Here is a 19,765-nt window from a genome sequence, read left to right on the forward strand (position 1 = left end):
TGAGGTCCCCTCAGGCACTGGGGAAAGGGCGAGCCAAGGGAACAGTATGTTGAGTTCAGCTAAGCCCAGATGATGCTGGCAAGAGCCCCGCACCCGTGGCCTCAGCAACTCTCCATCTTTCTGTTTTCATGGCTGATCGGACCCTTCCCATCCATTGTCCATCTCCAGACACATCTTGGTACAATCAAGTAGGTTTCCCACATTCTCATTACAGTTGAGTGCCAACCTTAAGATCGTTCATTGGGAGTTTTGTAGGTTCCAAACTTTTATAGGAAAGGATGTCTCCTGCCTGATTCCCATAATGGCTAATCCACTATAGGTGAATTTTGCTGGTTTAACTCAGACCACATTCTCTTTACCAAGTTCTTAGGAGGTCCCTTACCTTAGCTCCATCATCTGACAACCTAGTTTATGACACTGTCCTTGGCCAAAAATTCTTTTATTCCTAGTCACGTCCTTCAGCCTTTCAAGAAGCACTATTCATTCTAATTTCTGAAGATGCCTGATGAATTATTTCCCTGTTTTAGTCTTCCACAAAGAAGCAAATATGTGCTTATAATAAGCAGCACTATGAATAAAACTCACCTTTGACATAATTTGTCTGTACATTTAATTTTCTGGGTCATTTCACCTGCAGAGATAGGGATTGTCAAGGTGTTGTTGTTGCCTGGGTGTGACCTAATGACAGAGCCCCAGCTAAGTTTCCCTGACATGGCCTGGATGGCGCTCCTTCTGCCTTCTCTGTTGGTACTTATAGCCTGTGCTCTCCCAGCTGAGCATCTCATTCAATATACTCTTGCCTGAAGTGATTCTTATCATGCCATCTGAACTGTAATCTCTTTGAAGGCAGAGCCCACATCCCAAGCTTCTCCTTCATAGGGTCTAACAGTGTGTATCTTAGGCAGTTCAGGCTGGTATAACAGAATAACATAGACCAAATGGCTTATAAAGAACCGAAATTTCTCACAGTTCTGAAGGCTAGGAAGTCCCAGATTTGGCATCTAGTGAGGGCTCACTTCCTGGTTCATGGATAGCTGTCTTCTTGCTGTGTCCTCGTGTAGTGGAAGAGGTGAGGGAGCTCTCTGGGGTCTACTCTATAAGGGCACTAATCTCATTCATGAGAGCTCCACCCTCATGACCTAATCTCTTCCCAAAGGCCCCATCTCCAAACACCACCACATTGGAGATTAGGTTTCAACATAAGAATTTTGTGTCCATTCAGTGGACAGATATTCAGTCCTTAGCAGCATGCTTGGTATATAGTTGGCACTCAGGAATCCCATGTCCTTTGGTTGTTTGGTGACAAGGTGTACCTTCCCTTCCTTCTGTCCCTCTGCTCCTGCTGGCTGCTCTCTCCTGTGATAGTATGAAAGAAGAGGAAGAGTAAAGGGAGGGGCAAAGGGAAGCCAGGTCTCTTGTCACATTTCTCTTCCCAGACAAAGAGGGGTCCAGATCCATCCATCCGGATGTGAGGTCTGGGCATGGAGTTGAGGCATCACTTTCAGGGTGGGGTAGATGAAGTGAAGAGGTAAGCCAAGGGGGTGAATTGAGAGAGCATCTTAGGGAGAAACCGAACACCAAAGCCTGGGTGACTACCCAATAGGCCGGCAGTCTAGATGGGCCCAGCCAAGAGGGAGACCATGGATATAGGCCACCAGCCCAAAGGCCTTGGGGAGGAAACTCGAGAGAGACCCCGCAGAGAGCAGGTGTTTGTGGTAGCCCTTGAGGATCTCCTGTGCTGGGGACTCTGTAGGGTGTAGAGGGGCATAGCCCCAGACACACTCTTCAAAGGTGCTGCCAATCCGCCAGGGACAGGAGAGTAAAGGGCAGAGTGGAGGCCTCTATGTATTTCTAGATCCACAAGGAATGCCCTGGTCAGGAACTGTCCCATTTGTGTCCCCTGTCCAGCCTCACACAGACACCTCCAGAGAACTTAGCCAATGCCTGGAGGAGGGCTTCGCAAGGCTCAGAATCAAGCCGAAAATTGCTTCCAGAACCTTACCATGTTCCTCTCACAGAGCCCCCTGAAGGGTACCCAGCCATCAGGAATCCGCTCCTCTGGTTATTTTCAACAAGTCACATGTTTGGGGCCAGAGCTCTGAAGGCAAACTGGCTTGAGAGACCAAATAGCAAATAACAATTCTTGCCAGGGAGGGTGGTTGAGCCAGCTGATCTGCTCCTTCGCTTGGCACTGGCCAGACTTGCCAAGCAAAGGGCAGAATCAATTATGAAATTCTTCAGCAGGAAGCAGAACTTGCCTTCCTGCTGTCTTCACTCAAGAACACCCAGATCTATCTCCTTCCTGGTAATAATGGTAAGAAATGAAATCTATTTCATATATCCTTTGGGGGATGGTGTTTGCTTCTGTGTCCAAACCAACAGATCTACACGCAGGGAGATGCACACACGTGCACCCACAGGCCTGTGTGCCCTGCACATGTGAAGACCATGGAAGGCATTCGGCTGTCCCAGAAATCAGAGAACATTGGCCCACTTACTTCCTTAAGAACATTTTCATGTTGGCTCTTTTTTAATGAATTGCCACAGTCTGGACACTGAGAGATGTGAGTTCTGGGCCCATTTTAGCTCCCACCTAGCTGTTAACATGGCCCCTCGGGACCTCAGTTTTCTCAGCTTAAAGAAAGAGCTTTGATCACTCAGAGCTCTGACGTCCTCTGTTCTTAGCACCAACCTGCCAGTTGAGCAGGAGGAGGCCACCTGGGCTTGGAGCTGGAGTGTTTTATTTTCACTCTGGAGGGAGGAGAATAAATAGAACAAGTGCCTCTAAAAAATTCATGACTTAAAATTCATGACTTGACTGAGTTGAAAGGATGTTTCTGTCTGTGCACCTACAGGAGCTAGTTAATGCTGGTAAACTCAACAGAGAAAGTGTTGACCTACTGCTTAGCCTGGAAAATCAATTACGTGATGTGCTTACATCTTTTTGTTTGAGAATCATGAACTCCTGTGAGGAATTTTCTACTCCCACATTTTGCCACCAATTTACCCACTCTGCCTTCTTAGTTCTCACTGCCCTGTCTTCCTGTGGCATTAAAAGAAAAAAAATGTCAGGGGAATTCTGTGGCAGTTCAGTGGTTAGAATTCGGTGCTGTCACTGCTGGGGCCCAGGTTTGATACCTGGTCGGGGAACTAAGATCCTTCAAGCTGTGCAGTGTGACCAAAAAAATAAAAAGGAAAAAGAAAAGAAAAGAAAAAAATCATTGTCGGCTCATGTGAATACTTTACTAATCGTTTGGGGGGCAGTCTAGAGCTACAGGGAACCCTGGCCCTAGTTTTTGTTTCGAATTATCTTAAAAGACATCTCCTTTGAGAAATGTGGCATCATTTCTCATCTAAGGACGGAGGAAGGCTAAGTTTGATGGAATCAGGGAGCAAAGTCAATAAGGAAGAAAAACAAGGACAACTTGTAAACGTCCTCTGCTACGCAGCAAAGCAGGCACCTGGCCAGCGTTGATCAGGCCTGGTGGATGCAAGACAGACAGCTCACAAACTGCTCCTTCCTTTCCAAACTGCCCCACCTGCCTCCGCAGCTGCCAGGGCTCCCGACACAGCCTCACACCCCTGCCTCCTTCCCCCGCCCCCCGAGCAGGCACTTGGCATGCTCACGCTCTCCACACACTGTCCGGGAGCACAATACTGCCCTTCCCCTCTCTCGGTGCCCCCGGCCCTGCCCTGTCGCATTTCAAATGTCCGTTACATGCCAAATCTGACAGAACACTAAGGGTTTTTCTTCCTTTGCACAGTAATCTTGGAAAATATGATGACTTGTAATTGTCTTTTTTTTATTTGAGGCCCTGTGGTTTGAGGCAAGGTCGCTGGGGGAACGGCCTCAGTAAGAAGAGGCTCATGTGAAATTGGTTAGAAAAATGTTCCAACAACGAAGAGTGAGGAAGCCGTCCAGGGGGTGGGCATTGTTGGGGCTGGGCTGGGAAGAATTAGGCCACGGGGTGTTGGCAGTTTCGTGCATAAGAAATTACCCTGATCCGGAGGTAAAGGAAGGTTAATTGGCAGAGTTTCAATGATAACTTCATTCGGTAAACACACATCTGTCCCCAGTCTAATTTCTACAAGAGAAGAGAGAAAGGAAAAAGGAGTCAGAGTAGAGATCTGGAAGGGGCTGGCAACAGGGGAAGAGTAGTAAGCTCTGGGAGCAGAGCACAGTCATCTGGTGGAGGGCCTGTACCTATTGCAGAGGTGGCCCTAGGAGCGTCCTTCTTTCTTTTTTTCAGTAATGAAGTTTGGACTCATATAGACAGTATAGAAAAATATTAAGAAGGAAACATACATATGCACTCATAATCCTACAAGAGATCAGCACTATAAATTTCTTTCTTTCCAGTCTTTTTCCCTTTCTGAATATATTGTAACATGGTTGAGCTCATACTGTAGCTGTAATTCGATACCCTTTGTTTTCCCCTTAATGTTAACATACTGCAGTTCCTTGTGCTTTTGTAAACTCTATGTGGTTTATGACCATGAGATGGTTTGTCTTGTGGATGCCCTCTGGCAGGATGGCCCCTTCACAGTGGTTAAGAGCATGTCTGTGGGGCAGATAGCCCTGGGCTGGACTCTTGGCCCCCTGTCCCGTTTACTAGCCTGGTGACTTTGGGAAATGACTTCATCTCTCGAAGCCTCAATTATTTCATCTGCAAACTGGGTGTAATAATATCACTCCTTATAGAGTTGTCACGAGGACTGAACAAGGCAGTGCTTACTGACTCCCTCTGTTTGCGTAACTGCCTCCTCCTAAGAGGGAAGTAATATGATCTTTGTTTTACAGATGAGAAGTTTCATCTGGGTGAGGTCACTTGCCCAGCGTCCACAGCTAAACATTGAAAGAGCCAGGATGTGTAATGACAGCCACATTCTGAAGCCCCGCCTCTTGCCCACCCTATTATACTCTTACTTGGGGTCACTTGGCCAAATCACCCAGCTAGTAAAGAGCAGAGCTGAAATGTCAAATCCAGAGCCCGCATGCTGTGATGCTCCCTGAGACAGTTCTTTGTAGGTCTCATACTCTCTGGATTTTACTTAAAACTATTTCTTCCTGTGTCCTGGTACTGCATCAAGCACTGGGAGGCACTGGTGGGTCAGGCCAAGGATGGTCGGGTGCTTTTGTTGGTCAGAGCAGTACTTTTTCAGCACGCAGAAGAGAGTCCATGGAGCTTTTTTAAAGTCACAAGTATGTGATACCCAGAGAGATTCAGAAGTGTCAGCAGCAACATGGATCATATGCTGAGACCCTCCCCATTTCCATCTTTCCTTAATGATGTTGATAATGAGATGGTTCTCTCCTTGCCTTTGGCCCCCTTCTCCCCCGTCCAAGAATGGTGTCCAGGAATTGTGCCCGGCTGGACTCTCGGCCCCAGGACACTTGCCAAGTCCAGCCTGACTGTCTCCCTCCTACAGCCAATCCTGGGTGAGCAAGGAGGTGCCATTGATTGCATTGCTGCCTCGTCCCCTGCAGAATGATAGGGTGTGAGAGAAAAACAAAAGCAGCTAATGTGCAAAGAAACTCCATTCCAGTTTCCAGGGTACGACTGGTCTGTGGGGGACCCTCGCAAATGGCCTACCAGCCTTGGGGTGAAAAGGGACAGAAGGCTTAGAACCCTACCCAGCCGCAGGGGCCCTCTCAGCCTGCATTTTGTTGTAGGTCCCACATCCAGGACTGATCGAATTTAGAGCCATCCCAGTGACTCTTTCTGAATTGCTTGGTTATTCAGCAGATTAAATCTTAATTGCAAATGCGGTTTCAGCGTAGGAGTACCATTGTGCTTGCTGGTTTCAGGCCATTTTTGCTGAGCCGTGCTTTTCCAGAAGGCTGTTACAAATTTAGAAAGGGGGAAATGGTATTTCATTTGTCCATCAGAGCTTTGTTTTGCAGACTGAATTTATTTTAGTACTTGTTTAAAGGTGCCAAAACCTGACATCCCTGGAGGGAGAATTGCTCAGTTTTTTTGGAGAGCTTCTCTGGACTGTCCAAACTACATCTAGAAAACACTGTCTGTGGTCCTTATGTGAGAGGCCAGGCTTGCCAACAATCTCATGTGGTATCATATTTTTTTTCATGTGGTATCATTTTGATTAATTTTTCAGAGACCCAAGAAGCCACCTCCTCCGTCAGCTCCCATCATCAAGCAAGGGGCAGGTAATGTAACTTTCACTTCCGTCAACACACTGTCTTTCTCTTCATATTGACAGCGTGCTTGGTAGAGCTCAAGAGTTTTAGATTCAAAGGCCACAGATGACCAAATTGGGAAGTAACAATTTGGTCTCAACAGGCAGGTTTTAAATATACTACTGTTTTCCCTAAAAAATAAACATATCATTAAAATGTATCCCTGATACAGCAGCAAGAACAACAAAATCTAGCCTCCCAAAGAGAATGACCAGAAAGACTTGGTTTTGGAATAAGCCAGTTTTGTTTGCTTTGTTTTTATTTATTTTTTTAAATAAACCCCTGTTGTGGAGAGAGGAACTGGTTGTCGGCTTTGCTGTGCCTGCCCACGGAGGGCAGCCTGTTTCCCATGGGTCAGAGCTTCACTGTGCACGTACAGCAGTGCTGAATTTTCAATTTCTGTCCCGTGTGGTTAACCAAAATTTGTACTTACTTCACTTGCCCCCAACAACAAAAAATGTTTTTCTAGCAGTACTTTCCCTCATGATTCTTTTCTCATCTGGAAAAGAGTCCAATTAATTCACTTTTTCTGCGTGGTTCAGATGTTAAGGTTGAATAATATAGGAAGACTTGATGTCGTTGGACACTTGGTAACTCATTGTACACTGGCGTCTCATACATAAAGATGAGCATTCCTAGTTCCCAATAGAACTCCTCTTTCTCATCGTTAAAAACAAATTTTAGGGAGAAATCCCTCCATGAATAACTAGTTAAGTGGCATTTAAAAAAATTAACAACTAAAACTGAAAAAGAGTAGGGATGTTTTTAATTCTACGCATGCATAGTTCTTGATATCTCTATAGCATTTGAAGTATGAATATATTTACAGATTGGTTTATTCAGCAGATTTATTAGGAGTGATTTTTTCCGTTCTTTTGGCCCACTGAGTTGGGGGGGTGGAAATCAGCTTGACCTCACATTCCTTTCCCATTCCCTTCAGCATCATTGAGAATTACAGAGATTAAGCCCCAAAATGGGATGTTAATTACATCTCCTGCTCAGCCCCCATCTGTGTTTGTGTTGAGCAGTTTAATTTTGCCACCTAGTGGTTCTGGCTGGATAAATATTTTATTTTGCTGGAATTAAAGCAGACTATTGATTGGCTTTTTTCTGAAGACCCTTTTCCCTAGAAGCCTTGGTGACAGGTTAGAGCCCAAGGAGGTGAGTTGAGTGGTCCCAGGCTCAGGTGGCCCAGAATGTAACTAAGGTTGGATTCTTCATGGTAGCAGGACTGTCTCTAGGAATGGTACTAAACTTCTGCATTAGCATTGGGAGACCAGATTGTAGCATGGTAGGCAAATTCTTATCCTCGTAAAGCAATTTTACCAAACGTTGTGCTGGATCTCTAGGGGCAAAGCATGATGGCATTGAATCTTCCTAGATGACTACTACTGCTCGTTTTTCCTGCTGCATGGTCTTGGGAACTGCTTTGTGACGGGGAGGTAGATATTCCTATTTTCCCCAGCATCAACTTTCCTTACGTTTGGTTAGTTGACCAAAAAAAATCAGATACAGAATTGATAGAAATCAGATACAGTGTTTAATTTGTAGTGAGTCATTAAGGAGATTAGGTAAAGTGTGCGTTCAGTTTTATGTTCTTTTAACTTCTGATGCTATGTAATTGAGATTTTAGTACCAAGCACCCATCCATAGGGTTGGTCATATAAGGAGTTTGTCAAGCACTCAACCAAGCCCATAAATCAGAGGAGTACTTGTGATGGTTTTCATGCTTTAGCTATTTTCCAAGTGCTCATATGGACCTGGAGCCACTGACACTGATGAAGATCCCAGGTGAGGGAGCAGCTACGCACCGTGCGTGTAAAGAGGAAGTGAGAATTGGCACGTTTGGGAAAATGTGATACTTGAGGGATTCAGACACAAAGGACCTAGGGAGAATCACCATACCTTCTCTGTACATCACTCCACTTAAAAATATGTTCAAGATGTACAAACTACCAGTTATAAAATAAATAAGTCACAAGGATGTAATGTACAGCACAGGGAATATAGTCAGTAATATTTTAATAACTTTGTATGATGTGTAATGTATAAAAATATTGAATCACTCTATTGTACACCTGAAACTAACATAATATTGTAAGTTAACTAAACTTCAATGTTAAAAAATACACATTCTAATTACTATTGCTGCATAACAAACCACTCCAAATTTGGTGGCGTAAAACAACAATCTTCTTATGCCCATGCATTTATCTATTTACACACATTCCCCACGCACACCAAGTGATCTCCTGTGACTACTTTGATGCCTAAGGAAGTCTGATTTAAATACCAACAAATATTAGTGGTGTTCTTGTAAATTAAGGATGTATAGGCAGGGGAACTTAATGACATATGCCAGAAATGGCTTCTGCTCTGTTTCTAAGCAGCTTGTGTTTGCCAGATAACACCAGCAGTCAGCTTAGGGGAAAAAAAAAATCTATTGACTTTGCTGTACCTGATAAATATTTAAAACGCTAGTGCGTCTAACAAATGGATGGGGGAAACATTTGCTAATCGTTGTCATCCTTTCCCTCCAGGTACCATTGAAAGAAAACATGAAATTAAAAAGATACCTCCTGAAAGACCAGAAACGCTTCCGAACAGAACAGAAGAAAAAGGTATGAGATCAAGTCTTTGTTGGCACTTCCAAAACAGCAGGAGACAGAGCTGTCTGTCACAGGGCTAGTCTGAATTACCCACAGAATTTGCTTTCTCTTTGGAATATGGTGATTATGGTTTTGTTTTGATTGCTCTTAAATTTCCTGTTTCTAAGGAAATAGGAGAGAGGGTTACTGTGGTGCTTCTTTGGGCCAGCATTTCTCATCAGATGAAAAACAGCCAGCCTAGTCACTTAACACATTGGGGCTCTTCCTTCCCAGTCTTCCTGCCATCACTGCCTTCCCCACACCAGCAGCATCCTGAAGTCAGGATGCCAACTGTAAGTTCCTAGAGGGCCCGGATGTACCTGCCACAGTTTCCAGCCAGCCTAGTGCCCCAGGTGCTCATTAACTACTGATGGGTGGGTGTGGCTTAGAGAAATTCCCATCCAGACAAATGAAAGCTGTCAGTCATTGCTGGGCCTTTGACTCCGGCTACTATTTTATGGACACATGTCCTCGGTCAGGAATGTTGAGGGAGGGGGTGGCATGGCAAAACTGGGAGAAGCAGCCCTGTGCCCACAGTCCCCTTAAGGGGGTCAAAAATGTCATTTTCAGGGTCGTACCCTAACCTGTATCACACAGTCAGTTTTATGAATGTGTTGGACTCCTACGGTCTGAGTGTCCCTCCCAAAGAAATCTGCATGCTGTGGAAGGACTCATTTTTTTAAGTGTCGAAGATTTGATTGATCACACATTTTATGAAGAAAGTGTTATGTTGTTATTATGAACAGGAGGCAGAGCAAATTCCATTTTAAAAAGCAGTTATTTGTAAGTCACAAGAGAAATGCTGAATTAATGCATATAATTATTTGGAGGTGCTCCTGGGTGGCCTCATGAAATTTTATTGTGAAATTTAGTATTTTATAGCAGCCTGCCAAACGTTTTACCAACATTGGGAGTTCTTTAGAAGTTACACCTCTTTCTTTCACAGTGAACAGTTAAAACCTGAGTTGTGGAAGCTCATGGTGAAGGCCGGGTCTGCGTCACAGATCAGTGAAAAAATAGCTATTGAGCGTGTACCATACAAATAGTTCTTTGATATAAGTGTGCATGCGTGTTGTGACATAGCCAGATACCGCCTCTGTCCTCACAGAGGACACATGGCTGCTTTTGGGCTCACAGCCAGCCTCTGTGATGAGGACACTGCCTGCTCTGTTCCATGCTGACTAGCATATGGCCTCGGCCTACGTGTGAACAACTGCCCTAGTTGGCTGGCCAAGTGGCCACACACTTCTGCTTCCTTCCCCTCCCATGATGCCTTATTCCGTGCCACAGTGGGTCAGGAGGCAGAAGCCCTGGTCAAAAGCTACAGGGAAGACAGCGAACCAGCTGCACCTTGAAACTTGGCCTCCCTAGTAGGTGAGCACGAACCCCCCACTCCCATTCGTTCTGAAGGCTGCCGGAGCTCCCGTCCCTCCCAGCAGGAGGAATCGCCCCTCCGTTGTATTTTAGCAGAGCCCTTCCTCCTCTGGTCCCTCCTCTGGTCCCTGTGGTCCAGCCTTCCTGGATGGAGCACACTCCCTTACTGAACTATTGTGGGGATGGACACAGTGATGTCTGTACAGTACCTGATGGGCTTTTTAAAGCTTTGCCAATCAGCCTGGTCACCCAAACATCGTGAGTTTGCGTTCACAGGTAAAACATGTACAGAGTTCCAGCTTCCAAGTGAGCACAGGGAAGCTGCCTGTCCTCCAGTAGGCAGCTCTCTGAAGCTCTACCTTTATAGAGAAGCATGTGGACGTGTGCTCTTGACAGCACACGCAGGGCAAGGCGAATTGGGGACAGAAAACATGAAGCTGCCGCAAAATGCTGCCCAGTTTGGCCACCAGATCTGGCTTTAACTTCACTGTAATAGCTCTGACACCCAAAACCCTCAGAAACCAAATACCTATGAAGTCCCAGCTGACCTTCCAAAGTGAAACTCTGCACAGAAAGAACCCAGAACTAGTTGTTGGCTCCTGGCACTTTACACAGGCTGACCTGGGAGGCGTCTTTCCTCCCCGAACTCACTAGGTCCCGCTGGTCATTGGCCAAACCCATCAGCTCAGCGCCAGGCACCATGCAGGTTCTAGAGAATTGACCTGACATGGGCCCTGCCTCTGGGGGTTCACAGCCTGCAGGCCGCGTCAAGCGTGCCGACACCCAGAAAGGACTCAAGTGGAGCCTGTTTATAAAGGGCTGTGCTTCACAGCTCAGGAGAGGTAGCAGGAAAGTCTGCCTCTGAGGGTGGGTCCAGCTGTTAAGAAGGGAATGTGACGGTGTCACGTTTCAGCCAGGCAAATTGTGAGTAGGCCCAATGAAGCATGCGTAGGAGTTTTCCAAGGGTGGGCAGTAGCTGGAAGGGCCCTCAGGCAGAGGGACCAGCATGAGGACAGGCAAACAGTGGCCTGTGGTCCTATAGGGCTTTTTCTAACTTGACCAAGAATAGATGATGCTCTTTGCCTTCCATCCTCACCTTGGCAAATAACGTCAGTGATTTTTTTTAAGCAGGAAATAAGCAGTCTTTAGGACCGTCACTTACACTAGTTCTCTCTGTCTTCTTTATGCTTCTTTAAACAATGACTTAAAGAAAGACCAGAGAGAGAGCCAAAACTGGATTTACAGAAGCCTTCTGTTCCCGCCATACCGCCCAAAAAGCCGCGGCCACCCAAGACCAACTCTCTCAGCAGACCAGGCGCGCTGCCCCCGAGGCGGCCGGAGCGACCAGTGGGTCCCCTGACCCACACCAGGTACTACTCTGTTCTTGATGCTGAGGGTAGGGGTAGGGACAGGGGCAGAGCAGCCACAGGACACTAGACTATAGCCACTTGGGTCCTCGCTCCCATGTTCAGGCACAAGTGGGTGCGAGGCTGGGAGGTGCAGACTGGGTTTCAGGATTAGAGATGAGGATCCAGGTCCTGGTATCTAGGCCCCCGTGCTTCCTTAGAGCAAGGCCAGCTACCCTTCAGACCGGAAATGTACGTGGCATCTGCACCTTTACCCCTGGATGTCCTGCTGGCTCAGGTGTGTGCATCTCACTGGCAGCTGTGTCCCCCAACCCTCTCCCTGCTCTGTGGCACCTCCCTTCACACTCCCAGGCTCCCTCTGCCCTTGCCTGCGCAGCCCTGTTGCAGAACCCAGGACCCAGTCTGGCAAATATTGTCTTAGTGTCCATGTCTGTGAACTGTGACACACTCAAAGGCAAGGGGCATGCTTCGTTCAGGCACGAGTTCCAAGACGGGCCTGGCAAAACTCAAGTTTGTTCTCTGGCTGGCTGCACACATGTGTTAGTGAGGTGGAATCAGCATTGGACATTGTGCCTTCCAGATCTGAGATGCCCACCGCAAGGAACAAGGAAGCATCGTATTCTTTCCACAAGTTCATTGCTGGAATTTTCTACTGTTGCATGCATATTATATGTGTTGATGTAATATACAGGAGCAAGTCGGTGGCCTCGAGGTCTTTACATGGACCTGTCAACACACAGTCACTCAGCAAATTCTTCTTCTTTTGAGCTAAGTTTGCATGGCGAGAATCTCATGGGGCTTCAGTGCCCTCGTGCTGGAGTCAGGCAGGCTTCCGGGCTCACGTCACAGGAAGAGTGGGAGCCTCAGCAGGTCACAGCCCCTCTCTCCTCACTTTCCCTGTCTGTAGATTACAGATGATCATGGGATGCACCTAAAAGGATGGAAGGATATAATTCCCAAGTATGTAGCTCCAGGCCTGTAAATCAACTTTACTTTCATTGTCTTATTAATGATTGTGTATCAAACTGGGTATGTCGGAGTGAACCAAAAGATAGCCCATTTACATTTTAGAAGAAAATTTTAAATTGTGATAAAATACACATAACACAAAATTATCTCAGGTGTGTGAGCCCCCTGGAGGAGAGGCTGGCTAAACTGTGTCATTCGGTGGGTGTCCCCCCAAGGTCCAATCAAACAACTGCCCACCTATGATGGCCCCAGGGGAAACCAGTGGGACGAGGGCCACTGTTGAGTTGGTCAGGCCCCTGCGTGTCCTCTTCTGTTGACTGACACGTGCATGATGAGGCCACTTGACAGCCCCAATGACCTTAGCAAGGGCCGCTTCTGTAGTGTGCTTGGCCCAGAGCTCATACTACAGAAGGAGAAGGTTATGAAACCTAAGTGCTTCTGAAGAGAATATGAGCTCCACAAACAGGGAGGATGGAGCAGCAGAGGTCGTACATCACTTTGTGGTAGGTGAAAGGAGAACAGAAGCCGCACGCTGCCAAATTCTTATAGCCTTCCAGGGACCACGGGCATTTCGATGAAGTCAGTAATGATTTCCAGAATATTCCTGCTGCTCTCTCTAATGATCTGATCCAAAGAGAAGTGCAGGAGAAGAAAGATGGCAGCGAAGTAGAAGGACGTGGAAAGCATCCCTCTCCACAGATGCATCAGGAATACACCAAAAGACGCAATAATTCCCACAGAGAACCAGCTGAACACCAGCAAATGACCTCGGACACCAGAAAGGACTGCAAAGATCCCAACATAACTGGGTAGGACAGAGGGGGAAAAAAAGGAGAAAGTGGAGGAGAAGAAAGGAAAGGGACGGGTCTCACACCCTGGGGCAGGGGGATCTGCAACAGAGGGGAGATTGCTGAATTCGGGGAAACGTCCCTTATCTGACGGGGAAACCCCTTCTCCAACGGAGAATTTCCCTGGGTCAGAAGGGAGGCATTTGGGACTGTTCAAAGAGGGTGAAGCAGCTGAGCTGTGGCAGGCAGGAAAGAGCAAGAAACACACAGAGGGTCTGCACCACAGCCCAGTGTGTCTGGACTGAGACATTGGTTCACAGCTGAACAGGGGGTCTGGGAGCTGGAATGTGGGAACCGGAGACCTGGTTCAGGGTGAGAAACATTGTTGGCAGTGGGGAGACAGACTGAGAGGACAGGAGGGAAAAATCCACAGCAGAGAATGCCTACTGCGGAAAGCTGTGCGGCCATGGCAGCGGCTCAAAACCACTGACTCACAAGTAGGGGGAGGAGTCGCGGGTGTAGCCTCTCTCTCAGCGCCTGTGACAGACAAAGGAAGGACCCCTCTGGGCCTGGCTAACGTACTCAGGGATAACAAAGGCCCCTGGGTGGGGCTGGCCTAGAGTGCCTGCAGCTGAGAGCCAAAAGTCTGCAGAGTGGCCTAGCTCTGGAGACATTCTGTTTACACCTGAGCCACCGGCATCTCTCTGAAAAAGTCACTGTCATGGCCGACTGAACTGCTGTGACCCAGGCAGGGTGCCCTGGTGGAGTCGTAGCAGGGGGAGGAGCCGCGGTTGGAGTCGCTCTCTCGGCCTGAGCCGCCCAAGCCGCCATGACCCAGGCAGGGCACCACTGCTCACTCACTCCTGGGGAAGGAGCCACTGTTGTACCCTCTCTCTCCCCACACACTGGCGCTTACAGATGAACAATAAAGGAAGCTCTGCTGGTTGCAGAGTAATACAAAAAGCCCATGGCAGGTAGAAGGACACTTACAGCTGAGACCCCAACGAAACAGAAATATTATTATTAATTCTATTGATCTGGTCCATTCTGGGGTCAGTTCTAGTTTTGTTTTGTTTTCTTTTTTAATTAATTACGACCTTAGTCTTAAGGGATCTACACGTTTTAGAATATATTTTTATTCTATTTTTATTTTTAGCCTTTTTATATATTTCTATTTCTAGCTAAGTTTTTTGTAGTGCTGACTGTATCTCTCCTACCTTCTTTTCATCTCTATCTTTGACACATTTCTATTTCTCTCTTTTTCTTTTCATATTTCCAGTCATACTACACTCTTCTGTTACCCTGTCTTCTATCCTTTTTTAGTTTATTTTATCTTAATATACTTATAAGCAATATTATCAGTCTGCTCTGTTTCCTTGCTTTATTCTCCAGATGACACACTGCTTTGGTTTTTATTATTAGGTTTTGTCTTTATCTTAGTTCTGAGTGTAATTGTCTGATTTCATTCTGAGAATCTTCAGTCTGTCTGGTGGCACTCTTGCTCTTTATTATATTTGATCCTAGCTTTCAAAATATCCCTGGATTTGTGTTTGTGTGTGTGTGTGTGTGTGTTTGTTTTTTGGGGTTTTTTTTGGGGGGGGGGTTTGAATTTCTGTTGGTTTTCTCTTTGATTGTCTGATGGCATACTGAGGTACTTCTGTCAGGTCTTTCTAGTGCCTTATGTTCTATTGGATTCAGTATTTGTGTGTCTTATACATGTATGTGTTTCCTTGACTTAGTATTTGTTTGCCTCAATACTCTGCCGTTAGTCTGGGGCTTGGACACTCTTCTTTAAACCCCTTTATTGCCGGGACAAGCAACCTCTGAAGTCTGGACTACTCCATCAGAAGTCAACTAGGAGACTCTGGGGAGGGAGCACTGAATCCAGGATGCTAGACTACTAGGGAGTCCTCAGACACAGGGAAGATTAACTGCAGAGAACTCTCACAGAGCCCTGTATCAGAGTCTAAGACTTGGCTTCTTTCGACTGTCTGCAACTGCCAATGCTGGACACCTCACACCAAACTACAAACAAGACAGGAACACAAACCTACCCATCAGCACACAGACTACCTAAAGCCATATTCACCTCACAGATACTCTAAAACACACCACCTGACACGACCCTGCTCATCAGAGAGAAAAGACACAGAGCCACACACCAGAAAGCAGACACCAGACCCTCCACCAGGAAGCCTACTTAAGACACTGGGCAAACCCCACCACAGGGGACAAAGGGAAGAAACAAGAGGAATTACTACTAGGCAGCATAGGGAAAGGAGACAGCAAATCCTATAAATTAGGCAAAATGAGAAAACAGAGAAACACCATGCAGGCAAAGGAGCAGGAAAAAAACCCATGAGACCAAATAAATGAAGAGGAAATAGAAAAAATGCCTGAAAAAGAATTCAGAGTAATGATAATAAAGATGATCCAAAATCTCGATAACAAAATACACAAAATACAAGAAACAGTTAATAAGGACTCAGAAGAACTAAAGAGCAAACAAACAATAATGGACAACAAAATAATCAAAATTAAAAATACTCTAGATGGTATAAACAGCAGAATAACTGAGGCAGAAGAATGAATAAGTGAGTTGGAAGATAGAATGAGGGAAATAACTGCCACAGAGCAGGAAAGAGAAAAAAGAATGAAAAGAATGGAAGATAGTCTCAGAGACCTTGGAGACAACATTAAGTGCGCCAACATTCGAATCATAGGCATCCCAAAAGAAGAAAAAAAAAAGGGTCTGAGAAAATCTTTGAAGAGGTTCTAGTGGAAAATTTCCCCAACATGGGAAAGGAAATAATTAATCAAGTCCAAGAAGCACAGAGAGTCCCATACAGAATAAACTCAAGGAGAAATACACCAAGGCACATATTAATCAAACTAATAAAAATTAAACACAAAGAAAAAATATTAAAAGCAGCAAGAGAAAAGCAACAAATGACATGTAAGGGAAAACCCATAAGGATAACAGCTGATCTTTCTGCAGAAACTCTGCAGGCCAGAGGGAATGGCAGGATATACTGAAAGTCCTGAAAGAGAAAAACCTACAGCCAAGAATACTCTACTCAGCAAGAATCTCATTCAGATTTGAGGGAGAAATCAAAAGCTTTCCAGACAAGCAAAAGTTAAGAGAATTCAGCACCACCAAACCAGCCTTACAACAATTGCTAAAGGAATTTTTCTAAGTAGGAAACACAAGAGAATGAAAAGACCTACAAAAACAAACCCAAAACAATTCAGAAAATGGTAATAGGAACATATGTGTCAATACTCACCTTAAATGTAAATGGATTAAATGCTCCAACCAAAAGACACAGACTGGCTGAAGGGTAGAAAAACAAGACCCGCTCTATATGCTGCCTACAAGAAACCCACTTCAGACCAAGGGACACATATGTACTGAAAGGAAAGGTATGGAAAAAGATATTCCATGCAAATGGAAGTCAAAAGAAAGCTGGAGTAGCAATACTCGTATCAGACACATTAGACTTTAAAGTAAAGACTATTACAGGAGACAAGGAAGGACACTATGTAATGATCAAGGGATCAATCCAAGAACATATAGCAATTGTAAATATCTATGCCCCCAACATAGGAGCACCATAATACATAAGGCAAATGCTAACAGCCATAAAAGGGGAAATCGACAGTAACACAATAATAGTGGGACACTTGAACACCCCAGTTACATCAATGGGCAGATCATCCAAATAGAAAATAAATAAGGACACACAAGCTTTAAATGATACATTAGACCATCTCAACTTAATTGATATTTATAGGACATTCCATCTAAAAACTACAGAATACACTTTCTTCTCAAGTGCATATGGAACATTTTCCAGGATAGATCACATCTTGGGTCACAAATCAATCCTTGGTAAATTCAAGAAAATTGAAATCATATCAACCATCTTCTTCTCTGACCACAATGCCATGAGGCTAGATATCAGTTACAGGGAAAAAACTATAAAAAATACAACCACATGGAGGCTAAACAATATGCTATTAAACAGCCAAGAAATCACTAAAGAAATCAAAGAGGAGATCAAAAAATATCTAGAAACAAATGACAATGAAAACACAACAACCCAAAACCTATGGGACGCAGCAAAAGCAGTTCTAAGAGGGAAGTTTATAGCAACACAGTCCTACCTCAAGAAACAAGAAAAATATCGAATAAACAACCTAACCTTACACCTAAAACAATTAGAGAAAGAACAAAGAAATCTCAAAGTGAACAGAAGGAAAGAAATCATAAAGATCAGATCAGAAATAAACGAAAAAGAAAGGAAGGAAACAATAGTAAAGATCAATGAAACTAAAAGCTGGTTCTTTGAGAAGATAAACAAAATTGATAAACCATTAGCCAGACTCATCAGGAAAAAAAGGGAGAAGAAGCAAATCAACAGAAGTAGAAATGAAAAAGGAGAAGTAACAACTGACACTGCAAAAAGATCATAAGAGACTACTACAAGCAACTATATGCCAATAAATTGGATAACCTGGAAGAAATGGATACATTCTTAGAAAAATACAATCTTCCAAGACTGAACCAGGAAGAAATAGAACATATGAACAGACCAATCACAAGCACAGAAATTGAGACTGTGATTAAAAACCTCCCAACAAACAAAAGCCCAGGGCCAGATGGATTCACAGGCAAATTCTATCAAACATTTAGAGAAGAGCTAACACCTATCCTTCTCACACTCTTCCAAAATATAGCAGAAGGAGGAACACTCACAAACTCATTCTACGGGGCCACCATCACCCTGATCCCAAAACCAGGCAAAGATGTCACAAAAAAAGAACATAACAGGCCAGTATCACTGATGAATATAGATGCAAAAATCCTCAACAAAATACTAGCTAACAGAATCCAAGAGCACATTAAAAAGATCATACACCATGATCAAGTGGGGTTTATCCCTGGAATGCAAGGATTCTTCAACATACACAAATCAATCAATGTGATACACCATATTAAAAAATTGAAGGATAAAAACCATGTGATAATCTCAATAGATGCAGAAAAAGCTTTTGAAAAAATTCAACATCCATTTATGATAAAAGCTCTCCAGAAAATGGGCATAGAAGGAAATTACTCAACATAATAAAAGCCATATATGAGAAACCAACAGCCAACATCATTCTACATGATGAAAAACTGAAAGAATTCCCTCTAAGAACAGGAACAAGACAAGGGTGTCCACTCTCACCATTATTATTCAACATAGTTTTGGAAGTTTTAGCCACAGCAATCAGAGAAGAAAATGAAATAAAAGGAATCCAAATTGGAAAAGAAGTAAAATTGTCACTCTTTGCAGATGACATGATAGTATACATAGAAAATCCTAAAGACGCTATCAGAAAACTGCTAGTACTAATCAATGAATTTAGTAAAGTAGCAGGATACAAAATTAATGCACAGAAATCTCTTGCATTCCTATACACTAACAACCAAAGAGCAGACAGAGAAATTAAGGAAATTACCATTGCAACAAAAAGAATAAAATACCTAGGAATAAACCTGCCTAAGGAGGCAAAAGACCTGTGTGCAGAAAAGTATAAGACACTGATGAAAGAAATCAGACAATACAAACAGATGGAGAGACATATCATGTTCTTGGATTGGAATTATCAACATTGTGAAAATGACTGTGCTACCCAAAGCAATTCACAGATTCAACGCAATCCCTATCAAATTACCAAGGGCATTTTTCACAGAACTAGAGCAAGAAATCTTATGATTTGTATGGAAATGCAAAAGACCCCGAATAGCTAACGCAATCTTGAGAAGGAAAAATGTAGTTGGTGGAATCAGGCTTCCTGACTTCAAACTATCCTACAAGGCCACAGTGATCAAGACAGTATGGTACTGGCACAAAAATAGAAGGGAAGATCAGGGGAACAGAATAGAGAGCCCAGAGGTAAACCCAAACACATATGTGCACCTTATCTTTGACAAAGGATGCAAGAATATACAATGGAAAAAAGACAACCTCTTCAATAAGTGGTGCTGGGAAAATTGGATAGCTGCATGTAAAAGAATGAAATTAGGACACTTCCTAACACCATACACAAAAATAAACTCAAAATGGATTAAAGACCTACATGTAAGGCCAGACACTATAAAACTCCTAGAGGAAAGCATAGGCAGAACAATCTATGACATACAGCAAGCAAGACCCTTTTTGACCCATCTCCTAGAATAATGGAAATAAAATCAAGAATAAACAAATGGGAGCTAATGAAATTTAAAAGCTTTTGCACAGCGAAAGAAACCATAAACAAGACAAAAAGACAACCCTCAGAATGGGAGAAAGTACTTGCCAACGAAACAACGGACAAAGGATTAACCTCCAAAATATACAAGCAGCTCATGCAGCTTCATACCAAAAAAGC

At 44.4% G+C, this 19,765-nt stretch overlaps 1 protein-coding gene across 3 annotated transcripts in view; it reads left to right on the plus strand.

Annotated features, from left to right (window-relative positions):
- The window catches only part of SH3KBP1 (SH3 domain containing kinase binding protein 1), a 333,408-nt gene that overhangs the window by 265,780 nt on the left and 47,863 nt on the right, over nt 1–19,765 (plus strand). For all 3 annotated transcript variants that reach the window (XM_057718401.1, XM_057718402.1, XM_057718403.1), the window contains 3 exons: nt 6,118–6,169; nt 8,740–8,820; nt 11,432–11,591. In XM_057718401.1, the coding sequence (XP_057574384.1) occupies nt 6,118–6,169; nt 8,740–8,820; nt 11,432–11,591 (293 nt within the window). The remainder of the gene's footprint in view (nt 1–6,117; nt 6,170–8,739; nt 8,821–11,431; nt 11,592–19,765) is intronic.

Source organism: Hippopotamus amphibius, chromosome X (assembly GCF_030028045.1).
Source record: "Hippopotamus amphibius kiboko isolate mHipAmp2 chromosome X, mHipAmp2.hap2, whole genome shotgun sequence".
Classification (NCBI taxonomy): domain Eukaryota; kingdom Metazoa; phylum Chordata; class Mammalia; order Artiodactyla; family Hippopotamidae; genus Hippopotamus; species Hippopotamus amphibius.